Below are 23,615 nucleotides of genomic sequence, written 5' to 3'. Positions count from 1 at the left end.
GAGCATCTTCTGAGCCACGAACATGTTATGCAACACTCAGTAACTCTAACATAATACCCAACATCATCAATTAGAGTCATATACATACAATGGCACGCGCTACACGTTCAAAACCCAAGGCAAAGGAGCCAACACCAGAACCGCCAGTATCGACCGTCAAAGCACTCCCCGCAAGCACATCGAATCCCCCGAAACTGTTCGTACTGCCCAAAGATGCTTCCAACGATGCGCGCATAGTTACATTGGAGAATCCTGCGAATGGCGCGCCTTCAAGATATTACTTTTGTCCGAACAAAGGGTTCTACGAGTTCACAAGGATAGCCGCGCCGAAGAAGGAATGCAGGAGTTGGCTGATCACCGGAGAGCAAGATGAGGAAGACAAGACAGAAGAGAAGGAAGGCAGAATAGAGAGCGGCTACGTGAACAAGAGCGCAGACATGTTTGTAGCGACACCCATCGACCTGCTCTTCCTGATCCTACCCGCACTCGCACCGAAGAGCGCAAAAGACACAAAGCAACACTTCCTCGCACTCGACGAGTACCTGGACAAACTATCTTCATCATCACGGCATTGGAAAGCACTACTATCCCAGCATACATCACTCCACGCCATGTTCGAGAAGCGCATGCGCGCCCTCTGCGACACCGTCGAAGCCGGCGACGAAACAATGTACCGCATATCCCACGACAAACTCCTCGCCCTCCTCCTCAAGAAAGCCGAGCGCATGGTCGCCCACGGCCTGCCTCCCTCCATGGAAGAAAAGCTCATCAAGACCGCGCTCGAAGTGCCCATCATGAGCATCAAGCGCGAGGAGAGCTCCTTATCGGCCACATCCACAGACAAGGAGTCCCAATCAGAATCGCAAGACTCGGTCGACACAGCGATAACCACGCCCGACGCAGCCCCCAAGCCCGCACCAATCGAGACCGAGCCTGAGATACAAACTCAACCCACCCTCTCAACACCCCCAGAAATCCCACACCTCCTTCGCCTACATACATCCCTCCTCTACCTCACCAACTCCTATCTGCCCACCCATTTCTACCCCCTCACAACCACACACCTCGCCTCTGCAACCTTCGCACCGCTAACATCCCACCTCTCCGCCATCGCAACGCTCAAATCCGAAGCCGCCGCGCTCCGCAGCATCTCGGATAACGTGAGCCGCAAGCGCGCGATGGACGACGACGAGGCGCTTGCGGGGCGCGAGGAAAAGAAGCGGAAGAAAGAAGAGGAGGAGAAGAGGAAGAAAGCGGAGGGCCGGGCGGTCAAGATGTTGAAGAAGGTGGATACGAGCGGGATGAAGAAGATGAGTAGTTTTTTCAAAAAGGTGGAGAAGAAGGCTTGAATTTGGGTGGGATGGGGGGAGGGCAGAGGGATTATTTGGGTTGGATAGGCGGGAAGGGTATATAATTGCATGTCTCGGTATGAGCATATCTGGAGTTGGTTTGCATATACCACAAACAATTCACATCAAGTTACTTCACATACATGCATTCAAGACTCAAAGTTTTCAAAAGTGTTTTCTCATTTTATCGCACCAACTCTTCTCCTCATATCGTGATTGCACATCTTGCAAGTGCCCAGCTTTCCTTGAGTAGCCAGTGCACTTGGTATGCTGAAGACATGCAGCACTATTACCAACCCACTATGGGTCATCCCATCACAATCGCTAATCGAATCATGGGTATCGGTTGTCCTTCAAGCAAAAACGCTATGCAGTCATCAATGGCACCAAAGGCCATGCGCAAAATCCGTTCAACTCCATTTACCCAGCCCAGTAGAGCTTACCTTCAACTCAAGTGGGACGCACAAGCAACCAGAAGCGGAACACTTGCGGTCGATAATGCACATCCAACATTCAACAACGACGCGCTGAAAGCGGCATTAGATGCTGCTGAATGAAGTAGCAGGAGTGGACTTCTCACTTCGAGCTTGCTTGGCACCACCACGCTCAAGGGGCTCGCCTCCACGCTTCTTGGACTCGCGCACAGACTCGCCAGAGCTGTGAGCAGACTTGACACGTGACCATCCCTCGAAGGAGATTTCTGAGGAATCGTTACTGGATGCGCTTGTGTGTGGGTGGGGGCGCTTGGACATACCTCGCTTGGGCTTGCGAACAGTGGGTGGTGGTGTGGCTGGCTGGGTGACACGGTCGGCGGCCTTGCCCTTCCTCCTGCTAGGGGTCTCGGCTGGGGTCTCGATCTCGGTATCAGCCTCTTCATCGTCGGTGACCTCGCCGTTTTGGCGCTTGCGCTCCTTGATCTCTGCTTCAAACAACAGACGGGGTTTGATAGTCGAGCGACGGAGCGGGCGATGGGCTTCGACGCCCGCAGTTCGACGCAGCAACCTCTCGTTAGCAGGCAGGGCAGAGAAGTCCTCAAGCGAGTCCTCGCCGCCTGAGCCCTCTGGACTGTCGTGGAACTTGCGGTACAGCTTGCGGCCGCGGAAGAGGTAGACCATGCCTTTCGTCGCGATCGATCGTTTCCTTCACCCGTGCCGAGTCTGCAACAGCACGCTGAGACTTCTGGGGAACTGCCTTGGCCTTTCCTTTGCCTTTCTTAGTGACGAATGGGTTGTCTTCCTCATCGTCCTGCTCGGGGACGCGCTCCTTTGAGTCGGTGAAGATTTGGATCTTCTCAGCAGGTTCGTCGGCTGCATTGGCAAAGCTCTCGAGAGTGAACAGGTTCTTCTTGCGCGACTTGCGGGGCGTGGGCATGACCTCCTCAATGTTGGCAGGGCGAGCAGGGAACAGAACACGCGCAGTCTTCTTCAGCGAAGCTTCCGCCACGAGAGGTCGCTTGCGCGGCGTCTCGGAAGGTGTGGGTAGCAAGCTCTGCAGAGAGTCAGTCTCGGTAGAACATGTAGAGCAACGGCACGTTGCGCGTGTTGCGCGCGCAGTGCAGGATGTACGTACCATTTGCTTGTTGGGGAAGCGATGAGCGGTCGAAGGGGCAGTGGCTTCTGATTCGGAGTCGAGCGCGCTTGCTTCGGGTTGTCTGCGTCGCATGGAACGAGGCGACTGGAGTTGGGGTGAGGATATAGGCGACGATGGTGGAGAGAGGGTGAAATTGTTGTTTGTGCGTGCAGTCGCCTTCCGCTTGTAGGTAGCAGTCGGGGTGATGTCGCGTCGAGCCCTAGCGCTTTGTTGTGATCCTTGGTGAAGGTGAATGTCGCGCTGGGCGGCTACTCTGGTGGACCTCCGCGGTGAATACGGCTCGTAGCTGTCGGTGAAGCCGTGGTGAGGGGCGGGCGGCGTGCGTAACCGACGGGGTGATGGCGTGCGGTCCATGGTGAATGCGGTGGTGAATGCGGTGGTGAAGGCGATGGTGCTGCGGTCAAACGGGCAGGCGCGGCGTGTCGTGTTGCGTGTTGCGGTGTTGATGCAAGGTCGAAGATCAAAACAAGCCAAAAGTGAGCTCGGCGCTAAGAGCTTCCAACGTCAAACAGTCAATGCAAGATATGGATATGCGTGAAGTCGTAAATAATGGCGTTGGATAGGGGACGGTCTCGATAAGGATGATGCGGTGGAGCTCAACGGGGCGGCGGATCGATATGGAAGGCTCGCAGAAGGACGTGAGAAAGGGCGAGGTTGGTGATGGCTGGTTAGCAGCCGCACGGGCCCCGGCGACAAACGTTGGCAGGTGCTGGTGCGGCTCACTCACCGCCGCCCCGCACCAAACGCGTCAAACACGCCAGGCACATGTCAACAACACACATTCCCGGTAACAAGGGTCCCAATTCCTCCCGAGTAGCTTCACATCTCACCCCACCATGGACGCGCCAAACATGGACGACCTGAACCTCTCCGACTCGGACAGCGACGCCATCTTCGACACGCCGGCTGCGCGCAAGAACAAGAAGAAGGCCCAGGACAGTGGTGCCGATGCGGGGGAGGGTGCGGCCAGCGGGAAGACGCGTGCAAAAGAGTCGCACTACACCACGGAAGAAAATCGCGAGGCTGCATTGCGACGGGAGTTGGAGAGCATACGCAATGTGAACAAGGTCATTGAGGGAGTCGTGGAAAGCTTGCAGAAGGCCAAGGACAACATGGAGGTCAGTCACATGTTCCTCTCATGCACTGCAGTACTGATGACGTTGTAGACTGTTTCCAAGACTGTGCAAAACGCCTCTACTCTCCTCCAAACATGGACCCGCATTCTATCGCAGACCGAGCACAACCAGCGACTGATCCTCAACCCGCAATGGCAGGGCGCATCGCAAGCACCTGGTCGCAATTGAAGAGGAAGAGGTGTACAGACAGCAGGCGGCTGAGCGTCGCGCAGCAGAAGACCAGGCAAAGAGAGAGGCTGCGGCCAGGAAAATGGAAGAAGAGCGAAGGCGCGCAGAGGCACCACCCCGGGCAGGAACAAGAGGCAGAGGCAGAGGGACACGAGGCCGCGGAACATCTACTTCAACCACCACAACGGGAGGCTACGTCGGAGTTGGCGGGCAGGCTGGAAGAGGCGCCAGTCGCAGACGGTTCAATAGGTGGTCGAGCTGGCAGCGGCATCGGACGGGGCCTGCGAGGAAGAGGCAGAGGTCTGACATAGGCCCGCGGCCCATTTCGACAACCCATTGACAACCCATTGACAACCCAATGTACCTCGATTCAACCCATTAGATACCCAAATGCGACAAGCTCCTGGCCTTCGGATTCCAGAACCCTCATTCATAGCTGCATGCTTGAAAACCGCCGCAAGATCTCGAACGCCGTACAACAAGGCCTATTTTATGAAGAGCTGTAGTAAATGGCACTGTCAAGTCCAGATATTGCGCTCCACCATGAGGTCTGCGTCATGGCCCCTCCTCGAGCATCTGGTACCTTGCAGTTGATATGCAAGTCATGGTCCCGCAAGCGCGATCGGATGCGCTTCTAAATGAGAGCATGGCTTCAAATAGCACCCCGCCGTATACATTTCCCCGAGCTCTCACGACCCTCGCAGACAATTGGTAACTTTGAATCCTCTGCTCTGAGTTTGCGTTCTTCACTACATAAGTCTCTGCGATTATTGCTATCACTTGGAAAGAGTTGATCGGAATCATGGAAGTCCCAACAGCTACGTCGCTGAGCGACATCTACCCCGAGGATGCGCTGCCCGTGGAGACCAAGCGCTGGGAGAGCTTGCTGGCCAAGTTCAAAGAGCTATACGGCAAGCAGGCAGATTTTGTAGCGCGGAGTCCAGGTCGCGTCAATATTATCGGCGAGGTCAGTCAATCAGCGTGACCGGCAAGCCCAAAGCTTACAATCCATAGCACATCGACTACTCCCTTTATGAAGTACTACCCATGGCTATTACTGCAGACTTCATCATGGCAGTAGCTGTACGGCCGTCCGACGAGAAGCCGCGCATACGGATAGCCAACCTGAACTCCGAGAAGTTTCCAACACGCGAGTTTGAGATACCAGAGGGCGAGATTCCCATTGATGCTTCCGAGCACGAGTGGACAAACTACTTCAAGTCAGGTCTAAAGGGCGTGTCGCAATTGTTGCAGAAGAAGCGAGGCAAGTTCACCTCTGTGGGCATGGATATTATCTGCGATGGCACAGTGCCAAGTGGAGGAGGCTTGTCGAGCTCAGCGTCCGTGGTGTGCACAAGTGCATTGGCTGTTCTGAATGCGAACGGCGAGACAAAGATCGACAAGAAGGAGCTCTGTGAGCTGGCCATCGTCTCTGAGCGAGCTGTTGGCGTCAACTCTGGAGGGTATGTAACAGGATCACCTTGCACAAGCACAGCTAACGTAAACAACAGCATGGACCAAGCGGCTTCGGTATTCTCGCTCCGCGGCTCCGCCCTTTATGTGTCCTTCAAGCCCAGCCTCGACTTCACCAACATCGAATTCCCGCAGACCGAGCCCGAGCTTGCCTTCGTCACTGCGCAAAGTTTTGTTGCCGCAGACAAGCACGTCACCGCACCCGTGTGTTATAATCTGCGTGTGGTAGAGTGCACACTCGCGGCTGTGTTCCTCGCCAAGGCATTTGGACTCAAGAAGGAGCTACCACAAGACTCATCACCCCTAGGTGTTAGCTTGCGAGGCTTCCACGATACCTATTTCGAGGAGAAAGAAGACACATCAGACAATACCAAGATATCGGTCTCTGATTTTGAGACACAACTCACAAAACTCATTCAGCATGCTGAGAATTACCTACCACAAGAAAATGGCTACTCAAGAGCGGAGATTTGCGGTCTCTTGGGCATCTCTGAAGACGAGCTGAACCAGCGCTACATGTCCAAGTTTCCTGTTCGTGCAGAGAAGTTCATGCTTCGCCAACGTGCGCTCCACGTATTCACAGAGGCTCTCCGCGTCATCAAGTTCCGCTCGATCCTCTCGTCACCACCAACAAACGGCAAAGAAGTCCTGCAATCCCTTGGCGACCTCATGAATCAGACTCAAGACTCATGTCGCGATGTTTACGACTGCAGCTGTCCTGAGCTCGACGAATTATGTGAGCTCGCGCGAGCGGCTGGTGCGGCTGGGTCACGTTTGACTGGCGCTGGCTGGGGAGGATGCAGTGTGCATCTTGTACCAAAGGACAAAGTGGAAGCTGTCAAGAAGGCGTGGGAAGAGAAGTACTATAAGAAGAAGTTCCCAGGCATTACTGCAGAGAAGCTGGCGCAAGCAGTGGTCGTCAGCGAGCCGGGCAGCGGCAGCATGATTTTCAAAGTGACTGGCGAGAAGTTGGCGTAGAGTTTCTGATGCATTATAGCTAGCGCATGGCTTCAGCGAGGCTGACTAGGTATGTCAAGCATCCCGAGACAGCGTTGTTTGCGTGGCTACATGACATATACTCAATGACTGAACAATGAGTTGTCCGTTCGTATTCCAAAGTCACAGTTACAGTACAGCAGTCACATAATCTTTGGCCCACATTCAAGCAACTCCCTTCACATACCTCTCCTGTGACATTCACGCACCGCAAACATGAAGGGCAAGCACCTTTTACAGAAAGCCACTCGCCATGTCCCGCCCTCCTCCACCACACCATCTCTACCCCGTCCTCTTACCAAATCTCGCAGACTCCCAGCACACCCCTCCAAATCCCAGAAGGCCTTAATCCATCCCCGCAAACCAGACATCCTGAAAGCTCCAAAGAAAATTCCAGCATGCCCAAACCTCAGAACCGCCAAAAAAGACCACCCGCTACCTCCGCTCCCGCAACTGGCGCGACCGCACCGCCCCCTCCACCTCTTCATTCAGCGAAGACACCATCCAGCGCCAACTCAACTACCTAGTCCCGCGCCACGAAGAGCCCGGGTGCTGCTGGCATGCGTGCGGGTGGGAGGGGTTCGTGTGGTGTTGTGGGCGGACGTGTTGGGCCAATGACGAGAGTGCGAGGGAGAATGTTGAGAATGTGGAGGGGTGTGTGGAAGTGCAGGTGTTGACGGAGAAGAAGGTGGATAGGCCGTTGAGAGCGCTGTGTAGGGATGAGTGGGAGTGTGATTTTTGTGGGGCGGAGTGTTTTTGTGAGTGGGTTTTGGGGAAGTGAGGTGGGTTGGGGAGTGATGGAGATGGGACTGGGTGGGGTTGGGCATGTGCTGATTATGCTCGATGGATGATTGGTAATTCGTGGTCGTATGGGATACACGTGCTGCTTGCTCCCATATCGCTGCTTTTGCGTATGAATCGGAGCAATACTCCCAGTTCAATCACCTTCTTTCGTATAATTATATACACTCAACGCAGATGGTACGGTTAAGATGTTCGGCAAACCAAAAGCGAAGCAGGGTCCTCCACATGACTGAGAGTGGAGAAGAGAGGATCTCTCTGGAAATGCATGAACGACTAGTCTATGATCTCGGGAGAAGGGAGGTGGAAGTATCGTGATGGAGAGTGTTCTGCTTCGAGTTGTGACTGATCGTAAAATCGTTGGCTGCACATGATGTGCCAGAAAGACCCTCACTCAGCCAATATGGTATGCCAGAAACGTCTTCGGCTAGTAAGGATGGTCTGCCAGAAGCCTTGGCTGTTCTGTATTTCATATTTTCAGTTCTGTTCACAATTGTATTGAGTTACAAGCATAGTTTGCCGTGGTTTGAGAATCAGGGTGGCTGCAAGGGAAAATTGGTACAAGATCCGTAATCGTATGGATATCTGCAGATCAGTTGCACTGTTGAGTGGACCTTACCAGATCATGGAGCGTGGCAATCTTGGAAAGCTCCAAATTCTCTTACTCGCAAAAACAAGCCGTTCGCTGCTTTGGAGTCTGACATTCTTCGAGTCCATTGTTGATTATTGGCGCGATTTCCGCGGGCGTCATGAGAACTGGGATGACACCATTAATTTGGTTGACCATGTTACAGACAAGCTCATCAAAGAGCAATGGGGCAGGGGCCTGTTTGGGCTGCTGCCTATGCTGGCTGCCATCCTACGATCAATCGACTGCTGGGTGAAGCACAGCATGATCCTGCGCTTAAGAATGAGCTGTTACAGTGCGATGTATCCGTCATGGATGCTGTCCTCGGAAGCCATGTCGTGTTCGTGGAACGCTTAATGAGGGAAGAAGGCTTCAAAGCACACCTTCTGCATGTTAATTCCAAAGGCAAGAACGTCTTGTACGCGGCATCAACCAAATGCAAGGTAAAAATGTTTCATACCCTGCTTCCACGCATGCGGGACCTCATCCACAGCCCCGACAACGATGGCGAGACAGCGCTTGTCCACATAATCAAGGGTGAAAAGGTGCACGCAGATCATGTCGATTGCTGTGAGTGCAGAAGTGCAATTGTCTCCTGCAAATTCGGCACAACTTTCCAGGTCACCAATGGTTACGACGATTCAAATGATCCTCTGCGGCTAGCAGTTCAGCATGGATACGTGGATATGTCCCAAATCTTTTTGACTAAAGGAGGATTCGACGCGGTCCCAACTCTTATACATGGTGCGGATGGTCAATTTGCTTTGAGGACTACACCTGGGGAAAATCACGACACCTTGTTGATACTACTGCGCGAACATGCGTCTTCAGTGACCTAGGTACTGTAGGTATCTCCCAAGCATTATATATGTTCATACCAAATCTTTACCCTACAGATATGTGTAGCAGAACGGGCCCGCAAGGGTACTCATCGCATCCTGGATTGTGATATTCTTCACGCCAACATAGCTTCCCATGGTCAATGTGTCGTTCAGAGTGGCATTTACTCCCAGCCCCCCAATGATCGTTCCGCCAGCTAACGCATTCTGCCTTTGCTTGAGATCCAGATTCTGCCACGTCCACCAAACGCGATCGATCATGCCGTGATGAGGGAAGAAAGCCGGGTCCGCCGGCGAGTTATAGAAGTCAGATCCAGCGTCGCCTCCCATGGTGTAATGACCACCAGTGTGAACTCCCATCCTGCCGTCTGAGAACTCTCCTTGAAAGACGCGCTGAAAGCGAGCAATGTCCGGGTATCCTTTCAGGAGTGCTGAGACGGCTTCATCTCGGGTCTCGTAAGAAGATTGGAGACTGATGTCGCGGGAGAGACAGCGTGGGTTGTATCCTAATCCATTCGCTTGAGGGTTCTTTGGTAAGCCACCGGGGACTCTGAGCATTGATTGGAGCGGACCCATGTTGAGTTTCCAACTGTAAGAGCTGTTAGCCTACAGTAACTTTTTAAATAGTTCAAGCTACTCACTCTTTGAAGGGGCCAGATGTAACGCAGCCACCTCCAGTTCCCGGTTGAAGCTTCATAAAACACGTATCCTCGTAAGGGAAGCAGGAATAGTTTCTTCCTGGTATGTATGCGCCGTCTCCGGACAAGCTAGTATCGCTACCGTCAAAGAATGGAGAGCTCTTCGGATCATCTGCCCACCTGCGTCAAAAGCATGCAGTTAGTGTACATGTCTTTACTGAGGCTTTGAAAGATCAGACTGCTCTTACCATGCCCAGTTATAGTATGGCAAATCCCCTTTGAATCCGCATTCATTCCGAAGCATTTGCTCAAAAGTCCACGTAAAATATCTATGCCAAGATAAGAAACTACCCGTTCCATGGATGTTTTTAGATTGCTGTACATGTGTGACTACTAGGTCATCATAACGAGACTTCGCTCCTGGAGCAACCGAGGCAGGTGTCTTGGCTGGAAGTTTTGCCAGGCACTGGACTGCTTGTATGTAGTTGAGCTTTTCGGGCCTTGATAGAGTTGACCTGATTGGACATGAGCGAAGCACAACTTGATATGTAGTCAAGACTTACCATTCACGTCGCACTGCGATGTTTTCTAACGTGCATGTCTTTGGACTTGGATAACCGTTCTGCGCAATGTGAAGCCCTAGATTGAACACTCCCTGGGCGGCCAGTGCGTCGACTTCCATGAATCTGGTTGCAGTCGTACTGCCAGTGACCATAGCTAAGAGAAAAACGGTAGTTTTCATGATTTTTAGATCTTTTGAATGGTTTGAAGGTGAAAGGCTACCTTATGGAACGTCTTCGTGGACAACGTTTATTCAAGGAGTTTTTCTCGGATGATTAGAGAGTCGACTGCAGGCTATATCTCAAAGATGTCATCAGTCGACAATTGCACTGTGAAGTCTACGCGAAGACAGGGCAGGTCCAGACAGTGGCGAGACAAATAGCGGTCTACATAATCTATGCAGTACCCAGAGAATGCTCTATTCCCGGAAGAATGATTCCCTTCGATGCTGGTCAGCTTATCAGGCGCGCTGGCCGGCTCATCGATAGAAAGTGGCAGGGGTAAATCAGACGAGTTATACGCGGCTTTTAGAATTAGCCCTGCTTTCAGTAATCCCTTCTACCAACAAAAACTGGCCTTGCTTGGCTGCATGTTTTCGATCCGAGATAGTGGTTATCCCGCCTGGTCATCTACGCCGAACGACTGTGCCTCAATGACACATGCTTCAAACGCAACGGAAAAGGCAGGTCGTTCTGCAGCCTTATATTAAGCAGAAAAAAGGAATATCACTCGGTCCAGGTATTTGCGTGTCGCAGATCAAACTACCCATGGTGAAGTCTTGAAAAGAATGTGTTGGCCACAGAGGTTGCACCAACCCGCATGTTGCTCGCACTGATGTAATAGTTTAATCGACATTTAGAGCTCTCGCCACGGGTGAGTTGCTGTCTGGGGGCATAGTGTCATGGCAGACTGAAAAATTACCCCACAATGTCATGAAGTGTTAGCATTGTTTCTTGTCCTGGTATCGCAAGGTTGGATCTACAGCGTCTCAGTTGCCTTTGAGCAGCTCACATGATCGTTCTATGCCATGTTCGCTTTGATTGACTGAAACTTCGCTTTGTCGGCTCCACGCGACTGGTTATGGAAGGCTATCACACTGTGCCACAGCGGCTGGCAACTGCCCCAGCATGCCTACCTACCCTGGAAATTTCCAACACGTCAGTACATTCAGTGTCGTGAATTCCAATCTGCATCAAAGTATCTCAGGAGTTTGCAAGGGTGTTCCTTCCCTGATCTCTCAGCCGCACTCCAATCACAAATCGCGCAGCGATAATGGTATACTTTGAGAGATCACCACAGAAATAGACTCGCAAGTGACAGTTCTTTCACATCGCTCTCAACCTGAATCCCGTGTCTTGGCAATTCCATGCTTTCACATTTGCCGATCCGCAGAGGGATCCCCTTCTTGTTGAGTCTTGATGCATGGATTACTTCATATCAGATCACTACGCCTCTTGATCCGTGTTTCTGTGCCACATCAATGGATGGAGTTGCGGCTCGAATTGTCGCGAGTCAAGCATATTGGAGCATATCTTTTGCAGCATGCTGACAACAACAACACGCCAAATATCTTAGGCACGTATCGTTCCCGTAAGATAGTCATCAAATGACACGTCAATTGCTAATGCCACTCAGTATACTCTCTACCTTCAATCTTGAAGCCATGCATTTGACCACACTTCGCTCAGTATCCTCTCCATCTATCGACCCACAGGTTCCGGTGAACAGCAACGCTCCGAATCTGCTCGCGCAAACTATACCTTTCTTCAGTCTCGCAGCCGTGGTAGTCGCTGGACGATGCTACGTCCGAGCCGTGATGCTTCGAGCATTTGGCCATGATGACTGGGCAATAGTGCTTGCCATGGTCAGTAGCAGCCCATGCCTTTTTACCGACCAAGCTCTGAACATACTAGATTTTCTCAGCTGCTTGCTTCATATGCTACATGATAGAGATATCTTGTGGTGCCTGTAAGCATGTCGCTGCAATACGATCCACCCCACCAAATTATCGGACTTTTCTAATGGCGCGCCAAATACACATGATTACCGTCATGACTGGTATTTCATTAGTGAAGATATCAGTTTCGTTGCTCTTGCTGCGGCTTGCGGTTAGAAGGCTGTATGTGTGCTTCCTGTGGGGAATGATCATCTTCATGGTGGCTTTTACACTTGCCTGTGTCGGTACTCTCGGTATGTGCCTTTACCAGCTTAAGAGAGAAATGCTGTTGCTGACTACCATGTAGTGAGTTGAAGGAATTTACTCTATAAAATACCTACTCACAAGAATAGGTGTTCCAATGCATTCCCTTAGCTGCAATATGGGACATGAGCCTACACCCACCTCCGATGGGCACGGGCAATGCAAGGTGCCTAAGTGGAAAGACATTCAGTAGTATTGGGCTTTTCAATGCAGGTTCGAATTCCCCTGTGTCGTTGTCTGGGCTTCATATTAAATTCTCGTAGTCATCAACATCACAACTGACATCCTCCTCGTCTTCTTACCAACTCCACTTATATGGGAAGCTGCATATCAATCTACGAGCGCGAGTGTCACTTGTGGTGGTATTGTCCCTTGGAGTCTTCGCATCCGTTGCCGCAATCACAAAGCAGCACAACGCTCATCAATTTCGAAATCCCGAGCCTTACATCACGGACGCATATTCCATATGGAACTTCATCGAGCTTGATATTGGTATCATTGCGGCCTCGTTGCCAACATTGAAACCACTCTTTAGCTGTTTCTACGATACCGCACGTGGCTTGACCCGGCCGACGAAAAGAAGTGGCTTCGGAAGTGGTCGCGTACGGGGATACGAGAAGCGGCCCAGTTTTCCAGACGTAACTTTGGAAGAGTACAAATCAAGGTTGTCCATGACCGATCGATGCAAAAGAAAGACCACGTCAGGTGCGTGCATGGGTAGCGAGGAAAGCATCTTATCTCCCGAGCAACGCCCGAGTGCCTCGAATGGTATTACAGTCACGTATGAAGTGCATGTCGATATGTAACATTAGCATACATCAGCAAGTATTTTGATAAACAACAGTATAGCTCTTTCTCTCCGACGTCAGCCATGCACAATTCGCACTTACTTCACCCACGCCTCCTCCCTCACTTCCAAACCTCACATCTAAATCTTCCCATCTAAACCTCCACTCTCTACCACAATATATCCTCTCATCAGATACCCAAGTCCTTATAGGCACCACATTCCTTCCACCCAAAACCATGCGCCGCGACCGCATAAAGCAGCGCATAACACACTCATTCAAACACCACACGGCGCCCGCAACTAATCCATACCCGCCCACAACACGCTACTCCGCTCTACTCAACTCCTCAGACCGGCTTCTCTTCGCGCATCCAGACCCAGCTACGCGCGCGCCGTCGCCATCACTGCCTTCGAGCATGGAGACTGCAAGCACCACGCCATCGCACCGACGATCAAGCAGCCATATACCCCCGCCCAAGCGCTCATCCTCCGCTCCAACTCCGCAAAATACCGCTGCTGTGCTGCTTCAATGCACGCAATGTACGCGCCGTCTGCAAAGTCACGAGTTCCCGCGCTGTCTGCCGACGGCGAGATGTCGGCATGGGAATGCGGCGTGTGTGTATTGTCTGCATAATAGTGTGTACAATGCGTATGCGAGGGGGAGATGGAGGGAAGTCAGGTGTTTGATATGTGGAGAGGGTATGAGTGAGGGAGAGGCGGGAAGGTTGGTATTGTTGTGGGAGGAGGAGGCTATCAGGCATGGTTATGAGAGGGATGGAGTATAGAATCTGATTACGGTTCAAGCGACATCACAATTTGGTATGCAAAACATCGACTGTGCAAAGGTATCCGGAATTGTGTTTTATGGGTGCTATATCGTGTTCACTGCTTTTTTTAACCCCCATGCCATATGCCCAGAAACGTGAGATTCATGATTTGTCGTAGAGTATGCGATGAGAATTGCTAAGAAACTACCCCGACGGCATTGTCCGAAGCGCCGAGAAAGAAACGAGAAGTAAAGAAAGGAGAAAATCGAATTGGCACAAACTGACGGCAGTCCATGGGAAGGTACATCAGCTTAGGATCGGAAGGCTGCGTGCTGTAGTCCTTGTATCGCCCGCCTGCCGAGTATCTTCGTGATATATCCTCGTGCGCCTTTGTGATTGTGAGCACGATGGCTTGCATACTCCGTGTATGATGAGGTATGGAATTCCAGAAGGTCTTGCCGAAATTACGAAGGGAGACCACTGCTAACTCAGAGCATAGTCCAGTCATCGTCGTCAGGATAGTTGCTGCCAGTGGCTGCCAGAACATCGATTGGTTTCGCCGGTATGATCTCAGGGCTAGACATAGGCTCGTCCATGGAGGGGTTGACGGGCGGCTTGGGCTGGCGAATGATAGAGAAGCCCTCATCTTCGCTTGCAGACTCTGTAACGAAGCCTGTGTCTGCAATGGGCTCTCTTGGCCTGTGAACCAGGGTAGTGGCAGTGGAAATTGGTGACACTGGTCGCATGGGGGTTTCACTTGTTGCCCAGTACCTTCGAGCCAGATCTTCGTCCGTGTCGTAATAACGCCGAGGCACATCTTCTTCGTCTGTGGTGTTGTAATGTGGAGCTGGATCTCTATAGGTGTCGTAATAGCGTCTCTCGGTGTTTTCCATCTTCGGCCTGAGACTGAACACTTTGATTGGGCGGGGTGGGGTTTTCGGTCGGTCGAAGAGCATGGCTTCTGGTAGGTCTCTCGATGCGAGAAGCGTGGGGCGTATACTAGACTGCGGCTGCAGGGTATTGAGCGCGAGATGTATGATGTCAAAGGCGCCTTGTGATGTTAGGTGCAATCTTCGTTTGTAGATTAAGGCTCACTTACAGTCATCTTGGAAGTTCCGGTCCATGTTGGTGCGACACAAGTCTTGACGGAGCTCCGGGATCTGCTGAACAACTTGAAGGAATTCCATACTCTCACCAAGCTGATGGTATAGGAAGACGGAGATGCAGTAGTTCAGTAGAGTATGGATCAAACCTTGCTGCTGGCGTGCTTGCGGGCTTGCGAAGTTGGCATAGACGTAGCGGATAGTCTCGAGCAGGTCTTGTGGAGGCAAAGGCAGGCTACAGGCGCACTCGACCTGGACGGAGAAGTTGCCGTGTGCAAGAAGCTGAAGCTCAGGCACATCGTAGTCTTCTGCCATTTTGTAAACATGCGCGTGCAAGAGTAGTAGAATCGGTGCATCCTCAGCGCAAGCACAGGGAGGCAGATAGCTGCCTGTATAGCAGTATCGGAGGAGCGCGATGGCAGCTACCCGGGATGGGGCTTCGATGCTTGCTTGGAGACGGCTCTGTGATCCATGCTCGAATGCATGATACAGCAGTGGACAGTTGTCGAGCAATCGATATGGGCTGACGCAGTCTGAAATCAGAGAAACACGGCCTTCAGGGTCGACGGTTTTCAAGGTAGCATTGCTCGCGCCACAATCCCCGGCGAGCTGATCGATGAATGTAAGGTCCTCCATGGTGGCAGTCTACAGCTGCTCGGACCTCGGCGGCCAGAGCAGGTGGTAAGCGAGGATTGGCACGGTCAAGGAGTCGATCAAGAGAAGTCAAAGAGAAGTTTGAAGGCGAGTGAGAAGCAACGGAGGCTCGAGCAAAGTCAAAGTGGAATAACCTGAGGTGCGGCCCGGCAAGGCTGATCGAGTGGCTGCTAGGCTGCAGCGAATACGCAGGTGAAGCCAAGAAGCTTCTGTTCCGTAGCTGGACTCACCTGGACTCTCTGACTCGAAAGGGACTTCACTTTCACCTGTGACTCGAAGGAAAGATGCGCGACTGCGGGTATTGAGTGAATCAGAAAGGGTGTTACAGCAGCGGGGCATGGAATGAGGCTCGCGACCGTTGGGCGAGGGGAGGCCGGCATCCATCAGCCATTGGCCTCGCCATACAAGGCACGATTCCCATCCAATGGTGGTCGAGTGGCATACTCTCAGCCTTGCGGGAAAGCAATGGGTGCCTTGGGGTCAGATGTCAGGGTGGAGTAGGGTGGTGATCGCCGCCAGCATGCGGGCACGCTCAAGCCACGACCCACCGGCGGCCCACAACGGAAAGCCGGCCAGGATGACGAATGATGCCGCTTCCGTCAAACCTCAACATTCACAGACTTGCGCCGTGCTAGCACACCTGGACTTGTCACTCTCAGAATCTGCACTGTAACTGCTTGTGTCTGGTTCAATACACGCCACCGTAATCGTACTTGTTGTGGCAATTGCCGCACACAGCCATGGGGCTGCTCTCGATATTTCCAGAGAGTCTTGCCGTGGTAGAGACGTGGATCACGCGAGCATTTGTACGTGCTACGGTTCCTGATAGCAATGCACCAAATGCTAATCTCCCCAGCTATTCCTAGGCATCGTCACCATTGGCCCATGGGCGGCACTGCTCATCTACGACCTCGTCCTCTACGTCTTCCGCACGCTTACATACGAGGTACCAGTCGTCGGCGGACGTGCTCGAGGCAAAGCGCGACCACGGGCCCCGAGCCTTACAGAAAGACCCACTGGTTCACGCCGGCGCTTCAGTCTTGCTCGACGGCCAGAAGACTCGACGCAGAGTACAGGAGGGGAACGAGTGGATGCGCCGGATGCGCGGTTTCGCCATATAGCAGAGGAGAAGGATGCGGGCTCGTCAGTAACTTGAATGCGACCGTCTCTCAATTGAACAGACACCAACTGCTATGGCTTGGGTGGCACGATTGGATGATATGGCATGCACTAGCTACGACCATAATTGATTCCCCACAGTCGCTCACAAACCGTGGTTCCTCCGATGTACAGTTACCCTGACGGCCTCACATCGGTCTCAGTGAACTTACCACCAGTAGGTCTACAAGTATGCCGAGGCGATGCGTGAACTATAACCCCGCGTCATCGACACATCACGAAGTTTGCTATGCGCACGAGTGGAATATGGCAGCGCAACGGATGTGCTTCCGCATCGGCATGTTTGCAAAGCTCGTATCCCTGTAACTTCTATAGCCAAGCCCACAATTGAAGACAGATAGGGCACCAATCAGACAGCCTTTGGATTTCAGCCTTTGGATTTCGTTACGCAAAGCTTAATGCTGCGTAGGTCCGGGTCTCGCTCGAACCGGCCTAGCGCTCCTTCCCAGATGTCAATAACACTCTCTCTCACCCCAACTTTCACTCACCATCACGACATTACCGCTCCATAACCTCTGCCATCGCAATTCTGCTTCAAGTATCTAATCCATCCCCAGGCTTCACCATCAAGATATAATCGCTTCACCTTCACCAACATGGCGCCAGCAACATCCAAGACTGCTACTCCAAAGGCCACCAAGTCCGACGCCGGTGTCAAGAAGGCCCCTCCTCCTCGCAAGGCCGGCAAGAAGGGAAATGCCAGGAACGCCATGATCAAGATGCAGGCCTACTGTAAGTTTGAAAAATATTGACGCGTTAGTGTCGCGTTATTCGACGCGTTATCACTCTGCGCTAGTGGATGCTGTAGAATAGTAACTAAATTTTAAAAGTCAAGGAGAACCGCACCAAGTACAAGGATCTCGACTTCAAGGAGCAGCAGAAGGAGCTTGGCAAAGACGTGAGTTTCAATGTTGCGCTCGCCACGGTTCCTGCAACCGGTCTAGCCATTCATCACCTCACATCACTGACATCTTGCAGTGGAAGGCCTCGTCCGAGAACCCAAAGAACGCTGCTGCTTAGTGATTTCTGGACACCATCAGCACCATTGGCCTTTTATCTTTCATCACGGAATCACTTGCTGTCATTCAGAAGGACGGGTCCAGTCACGTCCATTGCCTCCACTGGACAGATTCATTTTCTACGAGCTACTTCTTCCAATGTCTTCTTCCTGGTCTTTACCACTCGAGAGGGGTATGCATCATCGCAGGCGTTCTGGAAGGAAGGTTGTGCTTAGTTCAGAAGCCGCTTCACGGCAATATGGATGAAGTCCGAAATTAACATGTTACACATGCATTGTACCTGCAGCCATTGTGATACCGCACTCAGGCTAATCATGTGCAACATCTATGTTCATGACAAGACGGCACAAGTGTACCGAAATCGGCTTTGAAGTTAGCACAGATCTTCCTTTATGATAGCATTGCCAGCGTGCTCACGATTAAAGTTTCCGTTCTCAGTCAGCATAGACGCGTTGGTCACATGATCAGTTGGGACTCGGTTTCTGTGCAGCTTCAAGCCTGTCACAGCTTCAAGAGCCCTCCAATACGTCGACCTTATTTTGAATCAGAGCTCTGTGTTGAAGACACCATCCTTCGCATATCGTACACAGCACACAAAAGCATGTGGTTGTTGTGAGGCCCGAGCTCCTAGTGACGCCACAACCCCACCGGCCAGACTACGAAGTACCGAACGACCCCTCCGACACCACTCGTAAATTCTTACCCGTTGTGTCAGCAGCGGGGCTTCACGCGACCTATGAGCTGTCGCAATTGTCATCGGGAGCTTCCCCAGAAGTCCCCACGTTCCGCGTCTGGCCATAGTTGGAATGACTTGATGCTTGCTAACATGTGTGTAATGCGACAGGAAGCTTTACAGACTCACTTCGCATCTGCAGATTCATTCTTTCACTGACAATCTTCATCTCTTTCTTTTTCTCTTCCTTCCTCCCCTTGCCTGCGACCCCATCTTCACTAACTCCTTCTCCTCAACACCACCGCACATCACCATGGCGGCCTCTGCAACCGGTCCAGGTACCGCATCAGTCCCCGAACTCAAAAACCTCACAATCGAAAACATCACCGAGAACGTGCACCGCATCAATTCGCAATGTTCCGACCCACGCCTGAAATACGTCATGGAGCGCCTCGTCTCGCACCTGCACGACTTCGCGCGCGAAACGCGCCTTAGCTTCGATGAGTGGATGGCCGGCATACAATTCCTGACGCAGGTCGGGCAGATATGTACGGATGTGCGACAAGTACGTTTACCTCCCTTGCTCTCCCAGTATGGTGCAAAGTCCCATGGTGCTGATTGTATTGTGAATTAGGAATTCATCCTCCTCTCCGACATTGTCGGCCTCTCCCTCCTCGTCGACTCAATCGACCACCCCAAACCCCCCTCCTCAACCGAAGGCACCGTCCTCGGCCCCTTCCACACACACGACGCATCCCACCTCGCCCCCCGGGTCTGCCATCTCCGCCGATCCCTCCGGCACTCCCCTCCTCGTCCTGTGCACCGTGAAGACGACGTCCGGCGCCCCCGTGCCCGGGCGTCAAGATCGACGTGTGGGAAACCGACAGCCCACGGCAAGTACGACGTGCAGTACGAGGATCGGGGGGATAAAGCAGACGGCCGGGCGGTTGTGGAGAGCGACAAGGATGGAGTATTTTGGTTCATGGGGATTGTGCCCGTGCCGTATCCGATTCCGAATGATGGGCCGGTGGGCAAGTTGCTGGTCAAGTTGGGACGGCATTGCTGGAGGCCGAGTCATATGCATTTCATGTTTGAGAAGGAGGGGTTTGATCACCTTGTTACGTGCGTATTGCCTCCCTTGCATTGATGTGTTGAGATGCTAATCGTCTGGATAGAGCACTGTATATCAAGGGCTCGGACTACGAGACGTCGGATGCGGTTTTTGGTGTCAAGGATTCGCTGATTGTCGGGCTGGATACTGCGACGCCGGAGGAGGCGAAGCAGTATAACGTCAAGGAGGGCACGCAGGTGCTCAAGTATGACTTTGTGCTTGTCACGGACGAGGAGACGAAGCAGCTGAGGCATGACGAGGCGGTCAAGGCGATGAAGGGATTGGGCAGAGAGGGCATGATGATTGTAAACGGCTTGCCTGTGCCTGAGGTCGATTAGAGCCCTCTCCCATCTTAGAAGAATACAACAAAAGACGGATCACAATGCATCGTGGTAGTCCTCGTGTCGGAAAAGCGAGCAAGCTCACAGCTGATTAAGATTTCCCAAACATGGACACACACACACTGGTGCCATTCTCAAATCGAAAAGAAAAGTAAACGCATGTTCCTGTCCGCTCTAGGCGTCAATCCACACATGCCCCATCCCTAACCTCGAACATCGAACATCGAAAGCCAAACATATGAAAACCCCATCCAAACCCATCATCTCCACTAAGAAGTAACCCTTCGAACCCAAATCGCGCTCCCAACATTCGGATCCTCCCTCTCCCTCTTCTTCCACGCGCGATGTAGCTTCATGCCCACCTCGTACTCCTCACGCTTAATCTCGCACAACTCGTCTTCAAAGCTGCGCTTGCGCTGCTCCACCAGCCGCGCGCGCTTGAAGTCGGTGATCAGCGGGTTCGGCGGCGCCGCGTTGTTGAGGTCGTTGAGCAGGCGGTACACGTTTGAGCGCCGGATGCGCAGGTCTTCCATGGCGGACTCGAGGACCGCGATGTGGTCGGCGGCGGAGAGGGAGGTTGGGGGGGAGGGGCAGCGCTTTGGTGGTGTTGGTGCTGTAGGGTAGAGGAGGGAGAGATGGGGCGCGAAATGGGAGAGGAGAGCGTGGCGGTGCCGGGGCTGTCCATTTGTGGTGGGATTTGGGAGAGGGGGATGCGGGGAGGAGGGGCGGTTTGCTTGGGGGATGGGCCGGCGTCGGCTGAGGATCGAGTTTGCGGCTGAGGTGGAGGAGATGGGTTCTGTGACAGTGCGCTGGCGCGGTGGTGTTGTGGTGGGTAGGTTTGGGGGCGAGGGCGGGGGTGAGTGTTGGTATGTGGTTGCGCTGTTGTATGTCGTCCACGAAAAGCGACTGTTTGATACCTCTTTCTGGTCTGGAGTTCGCCCACTCGATTTCTTTGCTACTGGTTCGATCGGTGGTGTGGGAACTCGTTGTTGCGCGGGTAGATTGCGTGCAAGCCCTTGCTCGTGAATGACTGTATCTGGAGAGTCGTTGCGCTGCCTTTGCGCGGGTGTTATTGGATTCGAAAGCGCCTGTATTCCGAGTCCTTTGGGATAGTTTGGTGATATTGGAGAGGTAAGCGGAGTGTTCCTGCCAACTTTGAGGGGTACAGTGGGTTTGATGAGGTCTTCATGCGACTCGAGTGCCTGAGGGCGGTCTGCGACAGAGCCAGTGTCAGCCCAACGAACACCACGATTGCCGTTATCAGAAGGCGCATTCGTGTTTGACCTTTCTGCAGTTGGCGATAGCGTCTTCCTGGGAAGTTGTAACGGTGCTTTAGCAGCCTGGTCCTTTAGTGGCGGCGCAATCTGGGAGCGACCAGTTGCGCGACTCCAAGGCTCGTGCGTTGCAGTCTCAACAGACGGCGGCGATGGTCGCCCTCCAAATCTTCCCATACGATCCTTGATACTCGCTTTTCTCTTGGGCCCAGACACTGAGACATGGTATCCCATTCCCGACAGTTGGTCTCCAGAGGATGCGACACCTTTGGCATAAGAGTTGGGGCTGACTGAACCAGTCTTGCCAGCACCACTCGCGGTTGGCTCACCAGAATACTCGTCCCACTTGACTTTGCCTTCAGGCGCGACTTTGCCTCCCCAGAATTTCTGAGCTGGCTGAGTTTGGCCAGTTTGCAGTACGGGTGGCGCCTTTCGCAAGACAGGAATGTTGCTTCCGTGCGGAGGTAGTACGGGTTTGCCACGGTGGTCATCCATTGGTGATACGTCGCGCATGGAGCGGAATCTCCTAGGCTGGTTGGAAGTGGAATACTGTTGCTCTGGTTCGGGCGAGCTTGGTGGTGAAATCTCCTCGTATGCATAAGACGGAATAGATGTAGGATTGTCGTAGTACGCTAGGTCATTTGAGGGGCGTGAGTAGACAGATGATTCTGTGAAAGCTTCTGATGCCCTGTAGTTAGGAGGATCCAGCGGCGAGCGGGAGCTGTAGTTGTTAGCTGTAGACTCGAGTCGTGATTCAGGGTCCTTACGATGATTGAGGGTCAGGCGCATTGTATCGGTAATTTGCATGTTGAGCTTCAGTGACATTTGGGTTGCGCCTCAGCTGTTCCTCGTCATAGGTCGTTTCAAGCAACACCGGGTTGCCGATTTGCGCATTTCTCTCTTTCTCTCGCCCATAGCCCTGTAATCGTTTCCACATTGCGACTAGTCCTATATGAAACGATGATTAGCCCAACCCGGAAGTTCATGTTATGCGATGATCTCGCGAGGCTAGAAACAGCAAGCAACCCTGCACTTTTGGGGGTCTCTAATGCCATGCATGCCCGATCCGATGGGGTTTGCTTTCGTTGTCCGAGTCGTTACAAGGTCGAAAATTGATCGACGAGCCGCACATTCCACGGCCGTTGTGTGATCCACATGCGCAGGGCAGGCGATGCTGGCGATTTGTCGGAGTCTGCGGATGCAGACTCAATGTTGCGAGTTTGATGGTTCCGATATTGCGCATGGCAGAACCACGACTACACTCGTCTACCGCTAGCACTGGGAATAGCCTGGTGGAGTCTATAGACTTCCGAGAGCGATGATTGCCACAAGTATATCCATGGGAAATGTCCGGGTTGTTCACGTGGTGTCGTTCGCATGAAGAGCAGATTACAATAGAGGGTTGCGTCGACATGAAAGATAATAGGCATGCCATAACGCCGCGAATGCAAATAGAAAATGTATGCTTACCTGGTGATTAAGATGACGATTAAGAAGAGAGAGTGTACAAACGTCGTGTAAGACGTGCAAGCTCAGAGGACATTAGATGTGAGAGAGCCAGATTGCAAGATGATGAGAGGGATGCCGGGTCGATGCTCCACGCGTCACAAGAGGTGGTGAGGCGCAGCTTTCAAACACCCACGCCGCCGCGCAAGCAACTGGTCTTTGTTGGCTTTGAGCTCGTGCGCGTCCTCAGATGCAGTGGACCGGTCTACGCTGGTTTGCCAGCGGCTGTTGGCTTTTGTTTCGAGGCAGTTGCCGTGTGAGCCAATCAGAGTTGAGGCGGGCGACTGAAATGAAGCTCTGTGCGGCGTTTCAGGCTGATGGCGGCGTTTCAACGGAGCCGCAATTGGCGGAGAAGGGCCTCGAGCTTCTGGAGGCAGACGGGCGCGTGCCTGAGGTCAGTTTAGAGGGTTGGTTAGTGGAGAGACTGTTGTTTGTGATTGTTGATTTGTGCAGCCTGAGGTGCTCAAGGTTTGTGACGTGAGACGGTCGATTCCTCGGCGCAGACGTGGCACCATGCACTCGTTGATGGCAGCACATGCACATGTACTATCGCATCGCAGGTGGTTGCGGCTCCCCAGGGGTGCAGCTGGGAGCATATGGACAATGTCTATAATTGTCTCGATGCAATGTGCTTGCTTGGTGGTAGGGGCGCGCTGGGCGGAAATGTGGGGGCGGCTGGTTTCCCTAGACAGCTAGTGCCGGTGCTTACCGGCGGAGTTGCAGGTTGCATCATGGCTGGGGCATGGCCGAAATAAGCTCAACCCTCTAATCTCTCCACAACGACATCGTGAGAGTCTAACGGTAGCCGCATCGTTCGTC

The 23,615-nt window shown here is 52.8% G+C and overlaps 17 protein-coding genes across 17 annotated transcripts; 10 read left to right on the top strand and 7 right to left on the bottom strand.

Annotated features, from left to right (window-relative positions):
* Positions 1 to 89: 89 nt before the first annotated feature.
* SNOG_07969 (hypothetical protein) lies at positions 90 to 1,349 on the top strand (the record flags this gene model as incomplete). The annotated part of the gene is made up of 1 exon (XM_001798243.1): positions 90 to 1,349. One exon carries the CDS (start codon positions 90 to 92, stop codon positions 1,347 to 1,349), a length of 1,260 nt encoding a protein of 419 aa, XP_001798295.1.
* Positions 1,350 to 1,888: 539 nt separating this feature from the next.
* On the bottom strand, positions 1,889 to 3,293 carry SNOG_07968 (hypothetical protein; the record flags this gene model as incomplete). Its single annotated transcript, XM_001798242.1, is given in 4 exon segments — positions 1,889 to 2,049; positions 2,104 to 2,479; positions 2,496 to 2,837; positions 2,919 to 3,293. The coding sequence occupies 4 exon segments, from the start codon at positions 3,291 to 3,293 to the stop codon at positions 1,889 to 1,891; spliced, it is 1,254 nt and encodes a 417-aa protein (XP_001798294.1).
* A 482-nt stretch (positions 3,294 to 3,775) lies between these two features.
* On the top strand, positions 3,776 to 4,554 carry SNOG_07967 (hypothetical protein; the record flags this gene model as incomplete). Its single annotated transcript, XM_001798241.1, has 2 exons — positions 3,776 to 4,068; positions 4,089 to 4,554. The coding sequence occupies 2 exons, from the start codon at positions 3,776 to 3,778 to the stop codon at positions 4,552 to 4,554; spliced, it is 759 nt and encodes a 252-aa protein (XP_001798293.1).
* Positions 4,555 to 5,045: 491 nt separating this feature from the next.
* Positions 5,046 to 6,694, top strand: SNOG_07966 (hypothetical protein; the record flags this gene model as incomplete). The annotated part of the gene is made up of 2 exons (XM_001798240.1): positions 5,046 to 5,205; positions 5,307 to 6,694. 2 exons carry the CDS (start codon positions 5,046 to 5,048, stop codon positions 6,692 to 6,694), a joined length of 1,548 nt encoding a protein of 515 aa, XP_001798292.1.
* Positions 6,695 to 6,965: 271 nt separating this feature from the next.
* Positions 6,966 to 7,239, top strand: SNOG_07965 (hypothetical protein; the record flags this gene model as incomplete). The annotated part of the gene is made up of 2 exons (XM_001798239.1): positions 6,966 to 7,001; positions 7,024 to 7,239. The coding sequence occupies 2 exons, from the start codon at positions 6,966 to 6,968 to the stop codon at positions 7,237 to 7,239; spliced, it is 252 nt and encodes an 83-aa protein (XP_001798291.1).
* A 555-nt stretch (positions 7,240 to 7,794) lies between these two features.
* Positions 7,795 to 8,300, bottom strand: SNOG_07964 (hypothetical protein; the record flags this gene model as incomplete). The annotated part of the gene is made up of 2 exons (XM_001798238.1): positions 7,795 to 7,975; positions 8,179 to 8,300. 2 exons carry the CDS (start codon positions 8,298 to 8,300, stop codon positions 7,795 to 7,797), a joined length of 303 nt encoding a protein of 100 aa, XP_001798290.1.
* A 152-nt stretch (positions 8,301 to 8,452) lies between these two features.
* SNOG_07963 (hypothetical protein) lies at positions 8,453 to 8,790 on the top strand (the record flags this gene model as incomplete). The annotated part of the gene is made up of 2 exons (XM_001798237.1): positions 8,453 to 8,711; positions 8,762 to 8,790. The coding sequence occupies 2 exons, from the start codon at positions 8,453 to 8,455 to the stop codon at positions 8,788 to 8,790; spliced, it is 288 nt and encodes a 95-aa protein (XP_001798289.1).
* Positions 8,791 to 9,031: 241 nt separating this feature from the next.
* On the bottom strand, positions 9,032 to 9,556 carry SNOG_07962 (hypothetical protein; the record flags this gene model as incomplete). Its single annotated transcript, XM_001798236.1, has 1 exon — positions 9,032 to 9,556. The coding sequence occupies one exon, from the start codon at positions 9,554 to 9,556 to the stop codon at positions 9,032 to 9,034; it is 525 nt and encodes a 174-aa protein (XP_001798288.1).
* A 2,307-nt stretch (positions 9,557 to 11,863) lies between these two features.
* On the bottom strand, positions 11,864 to 12,016 carry SNOG_07961 (hypothetical protein; the record flags this gene model as incomplete). Its single annotated transcript, XM_001798235.1, has 2 exons — positions 11,864 to 11,933; positions 11,976 to 12,016. The coding sequence occupies 2 exons, from the start codon at positions 12,014 to 12,016 to the stop codon at positions 11,864 to 11,866; spliced, it is 111 nt and encodes a 36-aa protein (XP_001798287.1).
* Positions 12,017 to 13,405: 1,389 nt separating this feature from the next.
* Positions 13,406 to 13,803, top strand: SNOG_07959 (hypothetical protein; the record flags this gene model as incomplete). The annotated part of the gene is made up of 2 exons (XM_001798234.1): positions 13,406 to 13,709; positions 13,736 to 13,803. 2 exons carry the CDS (start codon positions 13,406 to 13,408, stop codon positions 13,801 to 13,803), a joined length of 372 nt encoding a protein of 123 aa, XP_001798286.1.
* Positions 13,804 to 14,424: 621 nt separating this feature from the next.
* SNOG_07958 (hypothetical protein) lies at positions 14,425 to 15,675 on the bottom strand (the record flags this gene model as incomplete). Its single annotated transcript, XM_001798233.1, has 2 exons — positions 14,425 to 14,609; positions 15,036 to 15,675. The coding sequence occupies 2 exons, from the start codon at positions 15,673 to 15,675 to the stop codon at positions 14,425 to 14,427; spliced, it is 825 nt and encodes a 274-aa protein (XP_001798285.1).
* A 758-nt stretch (positions 15,676 to 16,433) lies between these two features.
* On the top strand, positions 16,434 to 16,849 carry SNOG_07957 (hypothetical protein; the record flags this gene model as incomplete). Its single annotated transcript, XM_001798232.1, has 2 exons — positions 16,434 to 16,499; positions 16,550 to 16,849. The coding sequence occupies 2 exons, from the start codon at positions 16,434 to 16,436 to the stop codon at positions 16,847 to 16,849; spliced, it is 366 nt and encodes a 121-aa protein (XP_001798284.1).
* Positions 16,850 to 17,468: 619 nt separating this feature from the next.
* Positions 17,469 to 18,106, top strand: SNOG_07956 (hypothetical protein; the record flags this gene model as incomplete). Its single annotated transcript, XM_001798231.1, has 2 exons — positions 17,469 to 17,604; positions 17,703 to 18,106. 2 exons carry the CDS (start codon positions 17,469 to 17,471, stop codon positions 18,104 to 18,106), a joined length of 540 nt encoding a protein of 179 aa, XP_001798283.1.
* Positions 18,107 to 18,435: 329 nt separating this feature from the next.
* On the bottom strand, positions 18,436 to 18,690 carry SNOG_07955 (hypothetical protein; the record flags this gene model as incomplete). Its single annotated transcript, XM_001798230.1, has 2 exons — positions 18,436 to 18,462; positions 18,595 to 18,690. 2 exons carry the CDS (start codon positions 18,688 to 18,690, stop codon positions 18,436 to 18,438), a joined length of 123 nt encoding a protein of 40 aa, XP_001798282.1.
* A 187-nt stretch (positions 18,691 to 18,877) lies between these two features.
* On the top strand, positions 18,878 to 20,013 carry SNOG_07954 (hypothetical protein; the record flags this gene model as incomplete). The annotated part of the gene is made up of 3 exons (XM_001798229.1): positions 18,878 to 19,112; positions 19,452 to 19,686; positions 19,740 to 20,013. The coding sequence occupies 3 exons, from the start codon at positions 18,878 to 18,880 to the stop codon at positions 20,011 to 20,013; spliced, it is 744 nt and encodes a 247-aa protein (XP_001798281.1).
* A 272-nt stretch (positions 20,014 to 20,285) lies between these two features.
* SNOG_07953 (hypothetical protein) lies at positions 20,286 to 22,115 on the bottom strand (the record flags this gene model as incomplete). Its single annotated transcript, XM_001798228.1, has 2 exons — positions 20,286 to 20,693; positions 21,183 to 22,115. 2 exons carry the CDS (start codon positions 22,113 to 22,115, stop codon positions 20,286 to 20,288), a joined length of 1,341 nt encoding a protein of 446 aa, XP_001798280.1.
* A 970-nt stretch (positions 22,116 to 23,085) lies between these two features.
* Positions 23,086 to 23,551, top strand: SNOG_07952 (hypothetical protein; the record flags this gene model as incomplete). The annotated part of the gene is made up of 2 exons (XM_001798227.1): positions 23,086 to 23,190; positions 23,357 to 23,551. 2 exons carry the CDS (start codon positions 23,086 to 23,088, stop codon positions 23,549 to 23,551), a joined length of 300 nt encoding a protein of 99 aa, XP_001798279.1.
* Positions 23,552 to 23,615: the final 64 nt, after the last annotated feature.

Source organism: Parastagonospora nodorum, assembly GCF_000146915.1.
Source record: "Parastagonospora nodorum SN15 chromosome Unknown scaffold_12, whole genome shotgun sequence".
Classification (NCBI taxonomy): domain Eukaryota; kingdom Fungi; phylum Ascomycota; class Dothideomycetes; order Pleosporales; family Phaeosphaeriaceae; genus Parastagonospora; species Parastagonospora nodorum.
The sequence above is the reverse complement of the archived record's forward strand: the minus strand, read 5'-3'. Positions and strand labels throughout refer to the sequence as shown.